Here is a 13,606-nt window from a genome sequence, read left to right as displayed (position 1 = left end):
ACTAAATAGAATAATATTTTAATATCACATATTTTACATAAGCATGCAATTTAGAAACATATAATCACACTTTATAAACAGGACTAAAATATATACAGTGCTCTCCTTCTGAACATAAATATCAAGCTGTGTTTTAAATCTTGAATCAGAATTTTCAGTAAAATGTTCATATCAAGACTTCAATGGGATTTCTTAAAGTGTCTGAAGTTAATCACTTGCATAAATCTTTGTTGAACTGGAGCCTATTCTCTTCCCTCTGTTACTCTGGATTTACATTAGAACAGTATCATAACATTATTTCTAATGATGTTTCAGCAAGCTGCCAATTATGCACACAAAATCAGAGAACACACACTGAGCATGCAGTCCCAAAATGCTATTGCTGAAACAATGTATTCTAATTTCAATAACAATCTTTATTCATCTGCCCTCCTTTATGTTATTAATAAGAGCACTTAGCATTTTGCATCTTCCATTTGATGGCCTCAAACTGAATCTCACAACAGCCCTGTGTATGGAAGTATTAGTATCTTCATTTTACAGGTGACAAAACTGAGACACACAGAGGTTATTAGTACTAACTATTTATAGAACATTGTCAGTGTACCTGACACTTTGCAAAACAAAGTCATACTCTCTGCTTCATAGAATTAACAATTTAAGGGGAGCAAACCTTAAAGGAAACAGATGAGATACTGGTTACAGCAAATGAGGGCATGGAGAGATCATTGGGAAGTACAACATGGTAGCAATGATTGTGGGGACAAAATGGGTTTTAAGAAGAGATTTGAGAAGTCATAGGGGTGGAAATTGTCCAAGCCTTAGTTCTTCCCCATTCCCTTCCACTCCCTGTCCTATGCATTGAGGGAATGTAATCAGGGCCGGTGCAACCTATTAGGCAACCTAGGCGGTCGCCTAGAGCACTAGGATTTGGGGGGGGAGGCGGCATTTTCTTCGGCGGCAACAGCGGCTGCCGGATCTTTGGCTGTCCCAGTTGCCGCCAACATTTAGGTGGAGAGAGATGGGGCAGAGGAGCGCGGGGAAACCCGCCAGCAGCAAGCAGGGGAACTCCCTGCCCCAGCTCAGTCCTGCCCCGCCTCCTCCCCGAGTATGCCGTGGCTGCTTCACTTCTCCCCCACTGCAAGCCTGAGAGGCAGGAGAAGTGAAGCAGTGATGGCGTGCTTGGGGAGGAGGCGGAGCAGGGGTGAACTGCCGCAGGGGGAGTGCCTCAGGGCAGAGCGGGGCATAAGGTGGAAGTTTCGCCTAGGGCACGAAACATCCTTGCACCGGCCCTGAATGTAATCAACGTCCTTCTCCAGGGCTGTGGTTACCCCTCCCTCTGAAGCAATATGATACAGGATTAGAAATTATGAGATATGGATTAGTGATATGGATTAGTGATATGGGAATTAGTAACTTTCTGCGGTGCACCTGCTGTAATATCTTTGTTAATCAAATACAAATGTTGACAATCATTTTTTCAGTTAATGTTATGCTCTCAGAAATAAAATAAACTAATAATAAGCAGAAATATCACAAGAGAGCCAATGTAAAACAACGTTCACCCGGGTGTTCTCATTCGTGTAGCTTTCTTGGAGACAGGTTCTAACTGAGGTGTTCAGTTGTACCATGCTCACTAATCACAAATATTTACAACAACAACTTTTCTCTTGTAAGAACCCTTGACATGGGTCATCAGTGGGAAAATAATGTAGGACTCTCATCGGTTAAAAATCCTGGCCTTACTCCAGCAAAGAAGTTATTTTAGCATGTGCGTAGCTTCATTGACTCCAGTGGGACTATTCACATATGTTAAGTTACGCATATACTGAAGTCCTTTGCTGCACCGGGGCCAGAGTGTTCAGCATCTTATAGGGTCAAGACCCCAAATCACAGGCCTCCACTCTTTGAGCTGAAGGAATAACCCCATTAGATGGAAGCAGCAGTAGGCTCTTATCCTCTATGCAAAATAATAACTAGAGAGGACATGACACTTAACCAGTGTCAGATCACACAAATCATTGTGCTAATGATTCAAGAATGGATGTTCATCTTAACAATATCATATTCACGTTATCAAGGGTAGGCATGAGCAAACAATATTATTCACTATTCATTATTTCTCATTCCTCAATCTCCTGGTTAAAAGAGTTGCAGTAAACAACATGTGCATCTAAGGCCACACAAAACAAATATTAGAGTAAATTGTTATAGGGAATAGTTCATGAATAACCATGTTGCCTGAGAATTGTTCATTCAAACTATTTGGTGGATAATTACAAAAAGTGAAGAGATTCACAGAAAATAGGACTAATTCACAAACTATTTGAGAATGGAAAAAGTGGTTAAATTCATCAGATTGTTGATTTACAATGAATAAGTTGACCAGCACTAGCTCGATACATACCATCTGACTATCTTAGTTCTGAAGTATATTATACTTTAAACATGTCACAGCACTTGATCAGAAGGTGATAAATAGTAATTTTAAAATTACCTCTAAAATGAGTAATATCTCATTCATTTCCTCTCCAGTTCACATCTGGTATTTAGTGAAAAATATTTTTTCTCATGATTATTTATTAACTTCATGGGACCATGTCCTACTGTTCTTGCTCCGGGAAACTCCCATTTATATTAGTAGGAAGTCTGATAACAGGAAATGACTGTTGGATATGCAGAGCCCTATCCATCACTTTCCTTGTCGCCTAAGCTCGACTGCACAGAGATGTAGGTCCCTTCGGAGCTGGGCTTCATGGCATACACAGGATGCAGACTCCCTCCATACGTTTCTACCCATCTGGCCCCTTATGTGGCAAACCTAGACTGATTTTAGTGCAGGCAAGGCCCACTGCAGCCATGTGGAAGGGGACAAGATGCATCTATCAAGATAATGAGTGTATGGTCCTCTAGTGCAAACGGCTTTGAATTCATTACAACTGACTGAATTACAACATCCCAAATATGTGTCACAATGTCAGAACTGACAGTTTTAGCAGCTTTTTCGGGGGAGTGTTCTGTTTGCTCATGCTGGCTCCTATTCCTCTCTGGTGTTCACAAAACTGTCCGGGAAATCAGGCTAACCTCCCTGCACAGTCAAAGAACATACATATGCTGTTACATTTTTCATACACAAAGAATAGTTGCTCAGTTAATTACTTTTTGTTTTAAATTACACAACAAAACAACATAAGAGAGCACATTGTGTATGTGTCTCGTCTGCAACACGCTACATCTAAACTGAACATAAAATGGCAACTGCATCCAACCAGGGCCGGCTTTAGGCCGATTCGACCGATTCCGGGGAATCGGGCCCCACGCCTAAGAGGGCCCCACGCCTTAGGCACCTTTTTAATTTTTTTTTTAACTTACCCCGGTCCCCGGCTGCGCTCTGCTCCGGCATCTTCCATGGTCCTGCTCCTTTGAGCGAAGCGCCGGCGGGAGCGCGGAGCGGCCCCGCTCTCCCAGCTAGAGCTCCAGCCGGGGTAGCAGGGCTTGCCGCGCTCCGGCTGGGGCTCCAGCCGGGAGAGCAGGGCTGCGGGGCTTGCCGCGCTCTGGCCGGTAGAGCAGGGCAGCGGGGCTTGCCACGCTCCGGCCGGTAGAGCAGGGCGGCGGGGCTTGCCGCGCTCCGGCCGGTAGAGCAGGGCGGCGGGGCTTGCCGCGCTCTGGCCGGTAGAGCAGGGCGGCGGGGCTTGCCATGCTCCAGCTGGGAGAGCGAGGCTGCGGGGCTTGCCACGCTCCAGCGGGAGTGCGGCAAGCCTGCCGGCTCCGGCTGGAGCGTGGCAAGCCCCGCGACCCCAGCTGGAGCTCCGGCCAGAGCGTGGCAAGCCCCGCGACCCCGGCTGGAGCTCTGGGCCCTTTAAATAGCCCCCAGAGCCCTGGGGCAGTGAGGTGATCCAGGGGCTATTTAAAGTGCCCGGGGCTCCAGCTGCCTTTGCCACCCTGGTCCTTTAAATAGCTGCCGGAGCCCCGCCTCCCCCATGCATTCCCCAGCGCTCCCACGGCTATTTAAAAGGTCCAGGGAGGGGTAGAAGGGGGTTTGGGGGCTACTTAAAGGGCTGGGGTTCCAGCTGCCTCTGCTGCACCCCCTGACCTGCCCACACCAGTCCGGCCCCCCTGCCTGCAGCCAGCTCTGCACCCCTTGCCCACAGCCAGCCCCTGCCAAACCCCCTGTCCTGTCTCTAGCCAACCCCTGCCACACACCCCTGCAGCCCTGCCCAAAGCCAGCCAGCCCCACACACACTGCTGCCCGCACCAGCCCTGCACACCCTGCCCAACCCGCACCCTCTGCCCTGTCTCCAGTCAACCCCTGCTGCACCCCACTGCCTGAAGCAAGCCAGTTCCACACTCCACTGTCTCCAGATCTGCAAACCCCTGCTGCACCCCCCTGTGGCCCTGCCTGAAGCCAGCCCGCCCCACACCCCCTGTCTCCAACCAGCCCCACACCCCTTGCCCTGCCTGCAGCCAGACCCTACCTCCAGTCAGCCCCTGCCCTGTCTCCAGCCAGCCCCATGTCCACTGCTGCCCTGCAGTTTCCAGGGCAGTAACCCTGCACACCTGCTTCAATGAGGGGGGGCAGAGAGCAGCTGGGACCAACACATGTGCACACCCCCAGGGAGTGGCGGGGACCCACACATGTGAAATGGCGGTCATTAATAGCCAATCAACAGCATATGTGATGCAATGTATATAATATATAATTTTATTATTCATATAGTTATGGAAAGTAAATAATACATGAAAGAAATGAAAGGCTTTTTTTTCCACTTTTTTTTTTAAATCATCCCTGCCAGGGCCCAGCTGAAAATGTTCGAATTGGGCCCCGCACTTCCTAAAGCCGGCCCTACATCCAGCAGACTCTTAGGCCCAGAACCCCGAAGGTATTTAAGTGCTTAACTCAACTGAAATCGGTAGGAGTTAGGAATGGATCTTGAAAGGAATTTAGGCACCTAAAAGATTTATAGGTGCAGTACACAAGAAACAAAATCTTGCCACTGGGACTATGCCTACACTTTGGGCTGGAGGTGTAATTCCCAGCACGAGAAGACATACCCAGGCTAACTCAGTAAAGGTAGAGCATAGCTGTGGTGGCATGAGCCATGGGAAGAGTTAGTCACCTCAAATATATCCTTAGCATCTTGGATAGGTATGTACTTGCGTGGCTAGCCCCTCACACCGACATGGCTACACTATTTTTAATGGGCTGGCTCAATCAGAGCTAGTGAGGGCATGTCTCCTTGAACTGGAATTCTCACCTCCAACTTGAAGTGTAGTCACAGCCTTACAAACCTTCATTCTCCACACGCATGAATGCCCATCAGACTGACAAATACTGCGCATGTTTGCCTTTATGAGGCATTTTACAGGAAAACTACTTGAGGACAGCAGCAGCAAAGTGTCACTGGAGATTCAGGTATTCATTTGTGAATACATTGAGCAGTCATGGGATAAGAGGTAAGGTCCTTTCATGGATCAGTAACTGGTGAAAAGACAGGATACAAAGGGTAGGAATAAATGGTCAGTTTTCAGAATGGAAGGAGGTAAATAGTGGTGTCCCCCAGGAATCTGTACTAGGACCAGTGCTGTTCAACATATTCATAAATGATCTGGAAAAAAGAGGTGAACAAAAAAGAGGGGGCAAAATTTGCAGATGATACAAAACTACTCAAGATCGTTAAGTCCCAAGCAGACTGCAAAGAGCTACAAAAGGATCTCACAAAACTGTGTGACTGGGCAACAAAATGGCAGATGAAATTCAGTGTTGATAAATGCAAAGTAATGCACATTGGAAAACATAATCCCAACAATACAAACAAAATGATGCAGTCTACATTAGTTGTTAAAACTCAAAAAAGATCTTGGGAGTCATTGTGGATAGTTCTCTGAAAACATCCGCTCAAGATGCAGCAGCAGTCAAAAAAGTTAACAGAATGTTGGAAATCATTACAAAAGGGATCGATAAGAAGTCAGAAAATATCATCATGCCACTATATAAAGCCACGGTACACCCACTCTTAAACACTGCGGCAATTCTGATTTCCACATCTCAAAAAAGATATACTGGAATTGAAAAAGGTACAGAGAAGGGCAAAAAAACAAAAATGATTTAAGGGTATGGAAGTTTAAAAAGACTGGAAATTTTCAGCTTGAAAAGAGATGACTAAGGGGGGATATTATTGAGGTCTATGCAATCACGAATGGTGTGGAGAAATGAATAGGGAACTGTTGTTCACTCCTTCACATAACACAAGAACTAGAGGTCATCCAATGAAATTAACAGGCAGCAAGTTTAAAACAAACCAAAGGAAGTTCTTCTTCACAGTACTTCCTTGAACAGTCAATCGGTGGAGCTTGTTGCCAGGGAATGTTAACTGTAACAGGGTTAAAAAAAGAACTAGATAAATTAATGGAGGATAGTTCCACCAATGGCTATTGGCCAAGATGGTCAGGGATGCAACTCTATACTCTGGATATCCCTAGCCTCTGACTGCCAGAAGCTAGGAGTAGATGACAGGTGATGCATTACTTGCTGATAGCCTGTTCAGTTCATTCTCTCTGGGGCACCTGGCATTGGTCACAGTTAGAAGATAGGATACTGGGCTAGATGGACTGTTGGTCTGACCCAATATGGCCGTTCTGATGTTTTTATGTCTCACTGATACATTGCCATTTATGTTGAGAAATAAACATCACACTGAAGACTACTATCAAGCTGTCTTCCAACCCTAACAGAATGTATAATTTCACCAGGCATATTTCTTGTCATCTGACATTTATTTAAACATATCTAGAAGCATCTTCTTATAATGTGCAGTTATTTTATAAATAAGAATAAACCAACCTCAAGGTAGCCTATAATGCAGTATTTCTGAGGGCCAGTCAGTCCACAAACTGATGAAGCTGTTAGTTGTTCACTGCGACCCACCAGAAGATCTCCAACGGCTGGATGATAGGATCCACTGTCACAGTCATCCTCTGCATGCAGGAGACTTAACAGCACTGAACACAAAAGAAGACAAATACAGCTGTAATGGTGTGACATGCTCAGCTATATGCTCCAGAGAAAAGCAGCTACACTGCAACATTGCCTGAATTGTCCTTTGTCTACTCTTTCTTTTGTCCTTTGTTAAAGCTGCTTGACAGGATTCAAAATAACTTCTCTAATTCATAGGTTCGTAGATTCCAAGACCAGAATGGACCATTCGTCTGATCTCCTGTATAAGATGGGCCATAGGAACTTCCCCAAACTAAGTCCTGTTTGAAATAGAGCATGTCTTTTAGAAAAACATCCCATCTTGAATTAAACATTGCCAATGATGGAGAATCTACCACAACCCTTCGTAGGTTGTTCCAATGGTTGATTACCGTCCCTGTTAAAAATGTGTGCCTTATTTCCAGTCTGAACACACCTGCTGCAGATCATTATAAATAAATTGGTAACTAGCATATTGAACATCAGTGCTAAAATTTTGATCAATATTACATTTTGCAATAAATATGTGAAACTGCCAGGTAGTTGTATAGTGCGTCATATGTAGATATAGCAAGCATTTCATTGCAGTATTACTGATAACATCACAGGTGACTCCATGAACAGGGCCAGATTCTGATCTCATTTACATTAATATAAATCTGGAATAACTCTGCTGATTTCATTTGAGTTGCTCCAGATTTATACCAGTGTAACTGAGACTGGAATCTATGTAAGTGATTCCTTAGCATGTCAGATTGTTTGAATTGAACCCCTAGCTTTGGTCTCCATGCCTCACATTTTCCAGGAGAAGATGGAAGTTTAGGAACAGAAAATAATTAGGAATCAGATGATCACAAAGCTTTATGACTTGCTTTGCCCAATGTGACTTCCAATATTTTCCTCCCAGTAAGTTACGTTTTCCTTGCAGGGTTTTACCCTTTTAGGCAAGTTCTATCCTGAAACATTGAACAGGAATGGGAGTCTTGGAGGTATCATTGTTTAACTCTGCTTGGCTGAACTTCTGATAAAAATTGTGATTTAGGATTCTAAGGGAAACTAGAGACAGTATTAATGCAGTTTTAGAAATAGCAGAATAGCATCAATTAAGTGTGTTTGTAGGGAGTGCTGAAACTGTCAAACTTCAGTTTATGGCTTAGGATATATTACAGACAGGCAGCTTACTTGCAAGCATTTTCAGTGGTCAAGCAATAGGAGTGTTTGATTAATCTGCCCTGCTTTGCTTCCCAGATTCACATTTATCAACTGTTGGCAGGCATGGGTTACCTGTTTTAGGGCCTGACCCAAAGCCTATTGAATACAATGGGAGTGTTTCCTTTGACTTTAATGAACTTTGAATCAGGTCTTTGGAATGGAGGTGCTGGAAAGAGGAGTTATTGTAATGTTGTACCTGTGTCTAACCAGAACTATATTTCAGTAGAATTTAATAATCATTTAAAACACCAGAGGAAAGATGAAGCAATGTAATGAAAGGCTGGGAAAATATGTAAATTACACAATATTAACCAAAAAGGTTTAGCCTGGACATGTGTAAAGTATTTGCACTTACCAAACTTTAAAAGAATGATCAGCTCTAGCCACATTCTTTTATGTGACAACCAAACTAACTGGATACCTGCAGGAGGAAAAGAAACCTGTTATGACATTTAACACTTTGCCTCATCAAACCTCTCCTCATGTGTATATTATAGACTCATAGACTCATAGACTCATAGACTCTAGGACTGGAAGGGACCTCGAGAGGTCATCGAGTCCAGTCCCCTGCCCTCATGGCAGGACCAAATACTGTCTAGACCATCCCTGATAGACATTTATCTAACCTACTCTTAAATATCTCCAGCGATGGAGATTCCACAACTTCCCTAGGCAATCTATTCCAGTGTTTAACTACCCTGACAGTTAGGAACTTTTTCCTGATGTCCAACCTAAATCTCCCTTGCTGCAGTTTAAGCCCATTGTTTCTTGTTCTATCATTAGAGGTTAACGTGAACAAGTTTTCTCCCTCCTCCTGATGACACCCTTTTAGATACCTGAAAACTGCTATCAGGTCCCCTCTCAGTCTTCTCTTTTCCAAACTAAACAAACCCAATTCCTTCAGCCTTCCTTCATAGGTCATGTTCTCAAGACCTTTAATCATTCTTGTTGCTCTTCTCTGGACCCTCTCCAATTTCTCCACATCTTTCTTGAAATGCGGTGCCCAGAACTGGACACAATACTCCAGTTGAGGCCTAACCAGCGCAGAGTAAAGCGGAAGAATGACTTCTCGTGTCTTGTTTACAACACACCTGTTTATGCATCCCAGAATCACGTTTGCTTTTTTTGCAACAGTATCACACTGTTGACTCATATTAAGCTTGTGGTCCACTATGACCCCTAGATCTCTTTCTGCCATACTTCTTCCTAGACAGTCTCTTCCCATTCTGTATGTGTGAAACTGATTGTTCCTTCCTAAGTGGAGCACTTTGCATTTATCTTTATTGAACTTCATCCTGTTTACCTCAGACCATTTCTCCAACTTGTCCAGATCATTTTGAATTTTGACCCTGTCCTCCAAAGCAGTTGCAATCCCTCCCAGTTTGGTATCATCCGCAAACTTAATAAGCGTACTTTCTATGCCAACATCTAAATCGTTGATGAAGATATTGAACAGAACCGGCCCCAAAACAGACCCCTGCGGAACCCCACTTGTTATACCTTTCCAGCAGGATTGGGAGCCATTAACAACTACTCTCTGAGTACGGTTATCCAGCCAGTTATGCACCCACCTTATAGTAGCCCCATCTAAGTTGTACTTTCCTAGCTTATCTATAAGAATATCATGCGAGACCGTATCAAATGCCTTACTAAAGTCTAGGTATATCACATCCACCGCTTCTCCCTTATCCACAAGGCTCGTTATCCTATCAAAGAACGCTATCAGATTGGTTTGACACGATTTGTTCTTTACAAATCCATGCTGGCTATTCCCTATTACCTTACCACCTTCCAAGTGTTTGCAGATGATGCCTTTGATTACCTGCTCCATTATCTTCCCTGGCACAGAAGTTAAACTAACAGGTCTGTAATTTCCTGGGTTGTTTTTATTTCCCTTTTTATAGATGGGCACTATATTTGCCCCCTTCCAGTCTTCTGGAATCTCCCCCGTCTCCCATGATTTCCCAAAGATAATAGCTAGAGGCTCAGATACCTCTTCTATTAACTCCTTGAGTATTCTAGGATGCATTTCATCAGGCCCTGGTGACTTGCAGGCATCTAACTTTTCTAAGTGATTTTTTACTTGCTCTTTCGTTATTTTCTCTTCTAAACCTACCCTCTTCTCGTAAGCATTCACTATACTAGACATTCCTTCAGACTTCTCAGTGAAGACCGAAACAAAGAAGTCATTAAGCATCTCTGCCATTTCCAAGTCTCCCGTTACTGTTCCCCCCTCCTCATTGAGCAGTGGGCCTACCCTGTTCTTAGTCTTCCTCTTGCTTCTAATGTATTGATAAAAAGTCTTCTTGTTTCCCTTTATTCCCATAGCTAGTTTGAGCTCATTTTGTGCCTTTGCTTGTCTAATCTTGCCTCTGCATTCCTGGATTATTTGCCTATATTCATCCTTCGTGATCTGACCTAGTTTCCATTTTTTATATGACGCCTTTTTATTTTGTAGGTCCCGCAATTATGCTCAGATCTGCCTTATATTAACTGATACCACTGAAGTAGAAATACGAACAGATGAAAAGAAAACACAGGCTTTGATTTCCTGCTACTAACAGCTACATCAAAGCAAAAGAACATCTCAAAATTGCTTTTGATAAGATTTCAAAAAGTTATTGACACTTACAAATAAAAATAAAATGCTATAAGCAGAAGTCTCATCTTATCATTTAAATATAACCCATTTAACCCTAAACATATCAAGTGAGGCATGATAATTGTCTCATGCCCATATGCATAGCAAAAAGAATGTTATGAGTGAGTCATTAAGCATGTGCAATGAGGAAAATAGTTAATAGATCTGGACCAGGTGCTCATGCCCTGCAGAAAGACTTGTGGAAGGGGAATCATTGGGAAAAAGAGGTTTTTCTTGTGAGATTTTCTCTGCATCCTTCCCTCCAAGGGAAGGATTAGCAATCAGAGTAGTGGAGAAGCGAGACCTATAAATCCCAGGGGTCTCGGAGAAAGCAGATGCCAGTTTCTGTGCCTGCTTGCCTGACACCACAAATGAAGCCATGCTGTCCCCAGTGTACATTATAACCCACTCTCTTTCAAGAGGGGCAAGCAGACACAGAGGTCTTGTCGATACTGCTTGTAGCATTAACTTCTGTGGAGTTTCAGAGAATAGCAGCTTTCCAGGTCCATCCCTGATCCTAATTCCCACACAGCCCTTGCCATGTGGCCTAAGCTAAGATGAAATTTCACAGAGATACCAGGTTGGGGGCATCTCAATGGAACTTGTCACATGAGTAAAGTCATTTACTTATTTGCAGGCTTGGGTCCTGTGCAAGCATAGTTGCAATCTCCATAATTACACAGCTATTTTAGCTATAATAGTTGGAAAAAATTATAAAAGGACAACCAGCCTTCTGTGCTCTATGCTGGGATCTCATTATTTCAGTTCCCCTAATGGACAGCAGCTTTGAAGGATTTTGAAGAACTATATATGAGAAGTTGAATAACCTTTGTGCAGTTGTGCCTTTTGCTATCTAGTTGTAAAGGACATTTCCAGCAGACCCAATTTTCTATGGCGTAATTCAGCAAACATTTTCCTGTTGAGCTGAACTTCAAAATTTGATACTATATGAAAATAACAGACAGACCCAAGTATAATTTTAAATACTGCCACTGAACAGCACTTGGACTTTTAGTAAGATACGTGTCAACAGTAACCTGTCTATCTATCTAGGTAGCTGTTTGGCCTCATCACGACTACAGTATCTGAATTACTAATATTATAAAGTGCTGCACTAACAATATTCACTGAAGCCTACCTTTGCTGTTGCATTGGTTTAACGTGTAAAATGACAATCAGCAACGACATGCTGTAGCTCAATGCATAGCAGGAAAGTTAAATGTTGAAAAAGGTCTTACCTGGACCTGGGAAGATGAAGAGTTTCTAGAAATGAATGGAACAAAATGAAGACAGCAAGACAAGACATACCAGTGAGTTTCAGCTAAGAAAGGAAAGTGCTTACCCTCAGGCATCTGGGCGTAGAAGAAAAGGAAAACTAGTCTAAAACCTGCCAAAGAGGTGATCTGTGAAATCATTCGGCCTGAGTTTTTGCCATTAGCAAATACATGCAGTACATAGAAACCATGACAGATATATTTAGAGCAGAAAATAGCATTGCTTTAGTTTAAGAATTAGTTTATGATTCACAAAAAGCTGGCTTGTGTGTCTTTGATTCTGTGTTCCACTTTGCAGCTGAGAACCAACATATTTATATCTAATTTACAACAAAAGGTTAATAGCATGTGAATACCCTAATTTGGGTAGGGACAATTAAAACCAGAGTAGAGTGTACTTCCAATAGATGTGCACATTGACTTAAAGAATTGATCCTTTGTGTCTGAGGAGACGATGTAGAACCATACACTGAAAATAAGGGCTAGAGGGGCTGGTGGTACAAGTATAGCTAAGAGATCTGGCAATGTACCTAGCACTACCATAGATTTCCTGGGTGGCCCTGGACAAGTCACAGTCACATTTTCAGAAGTGGCTACTGATTTGGGGTGTCTCCTCTGACAGGATTCCGGGGGTGCAGCGTGGGACTGTGGGACCACTGGGCCCCCAAACTCTCTCCAGCCTGGGCTGTCTCTCATAATGTCTTGCTAGTGACCAGCAGCAAACCCCTCTAGGCACTGTGATCACTCAGCACCACAACATGTGGAGCCCCACACACAGCTAGATTGCATGAATGCTCCCAGAGCCACTCCTGAATCTCACAGGGAAAGGCACCTGCTATATCCCCCCAGCTCCCAGCACTGTACCTCAGGAATATACTGTCTTGCACTGCTCATCTTTGCATGTGCAAATTTATTCATTGGTTCACCACTTCACGCATGGAAAGTGGATATAAACCAGCCTTTGCAAACCTAAGCAGTTTTGTCACACACTTCATACAAACTCACTGGTAAAGATAAACAGTAAAACAAATGTATTGACTATTAAAGATAGATTTTAAGTGATATTAACTGAAAGGCAAAAAGTCAGAGTTAGTTACCAAAATAAAATAAAATATAAGCATGCAGTCTAAACTCTCAACCCTATTAGACTGGGCACATCTAGATTACGCAGTTTTTCTCACTTCACTGGATATTGCAGTCCTTAATATACAGGTTTGTCCCTTAAACCTGGGCCAGCCTCCTCTGTTGGAGTCTTCAGTTTTCTTCTGAGTGTCTTGGTTGCTTGCAGCATAGGTGGCGGAAGAAAAAAGGCCAGTCATGGGTCTGCCGTGTTCTGTTTTATACCCTCAGTCCCATGTGCTTGGGGAGCACAAGTCCAGGCATGTGTGGGGGCGTTGCTGAGTCCCTGGCAAGGTTCAGCAATTCCCCTGGTATGGCCTCATGCAGGTTAGTCATCAAATTGTAGCTCGCTTGCTGGACAATGGTTGTTGATGATTGTTTGACATC

General features: G+C 43.5%; 1 protein-coding gene across 1 annotated transcript in view; it reads right to left on the bottom strand.

Annotated features, from left to right (window-relative positions):
• The window catches only part of LAMB4 (laminin subunit beta 4), a 91,365-nt gene extending 82,791 nt beyond the window's left edge, over positions 1-8,574 (bottom strand). Inside the window, 2 exon segments of the mRNA XM_030554265.1 lie at positions 6,842-6,999; positions 8,541-8,574. Of these exon segments, the coding sequence (XP_030410125.1) occupies positions 6,842-6,999; positions 8,541-8,574 (192 nt within the window).
• Between the last annotated feature and the right edge of the window lie 5,032 nt (positions 8,575-13,606).

Source organism: Gopherus evgoodei, chromosome 1, assembly GCF_007399415.2.
Source record: "Gopherus evgoodei ecotype Sinaloan lineage chromosome 1, rGopEvg1_v1.p, whole genome shotgun sequence".
NCBI lineage: Eukaryota > Metazoa > Chordata > Testudines > Testudinidae > Gopherus > Gopherus evgoodei.
This window is presented reverse-complemented; position numbering and strand designations above follow the sequence as displayed.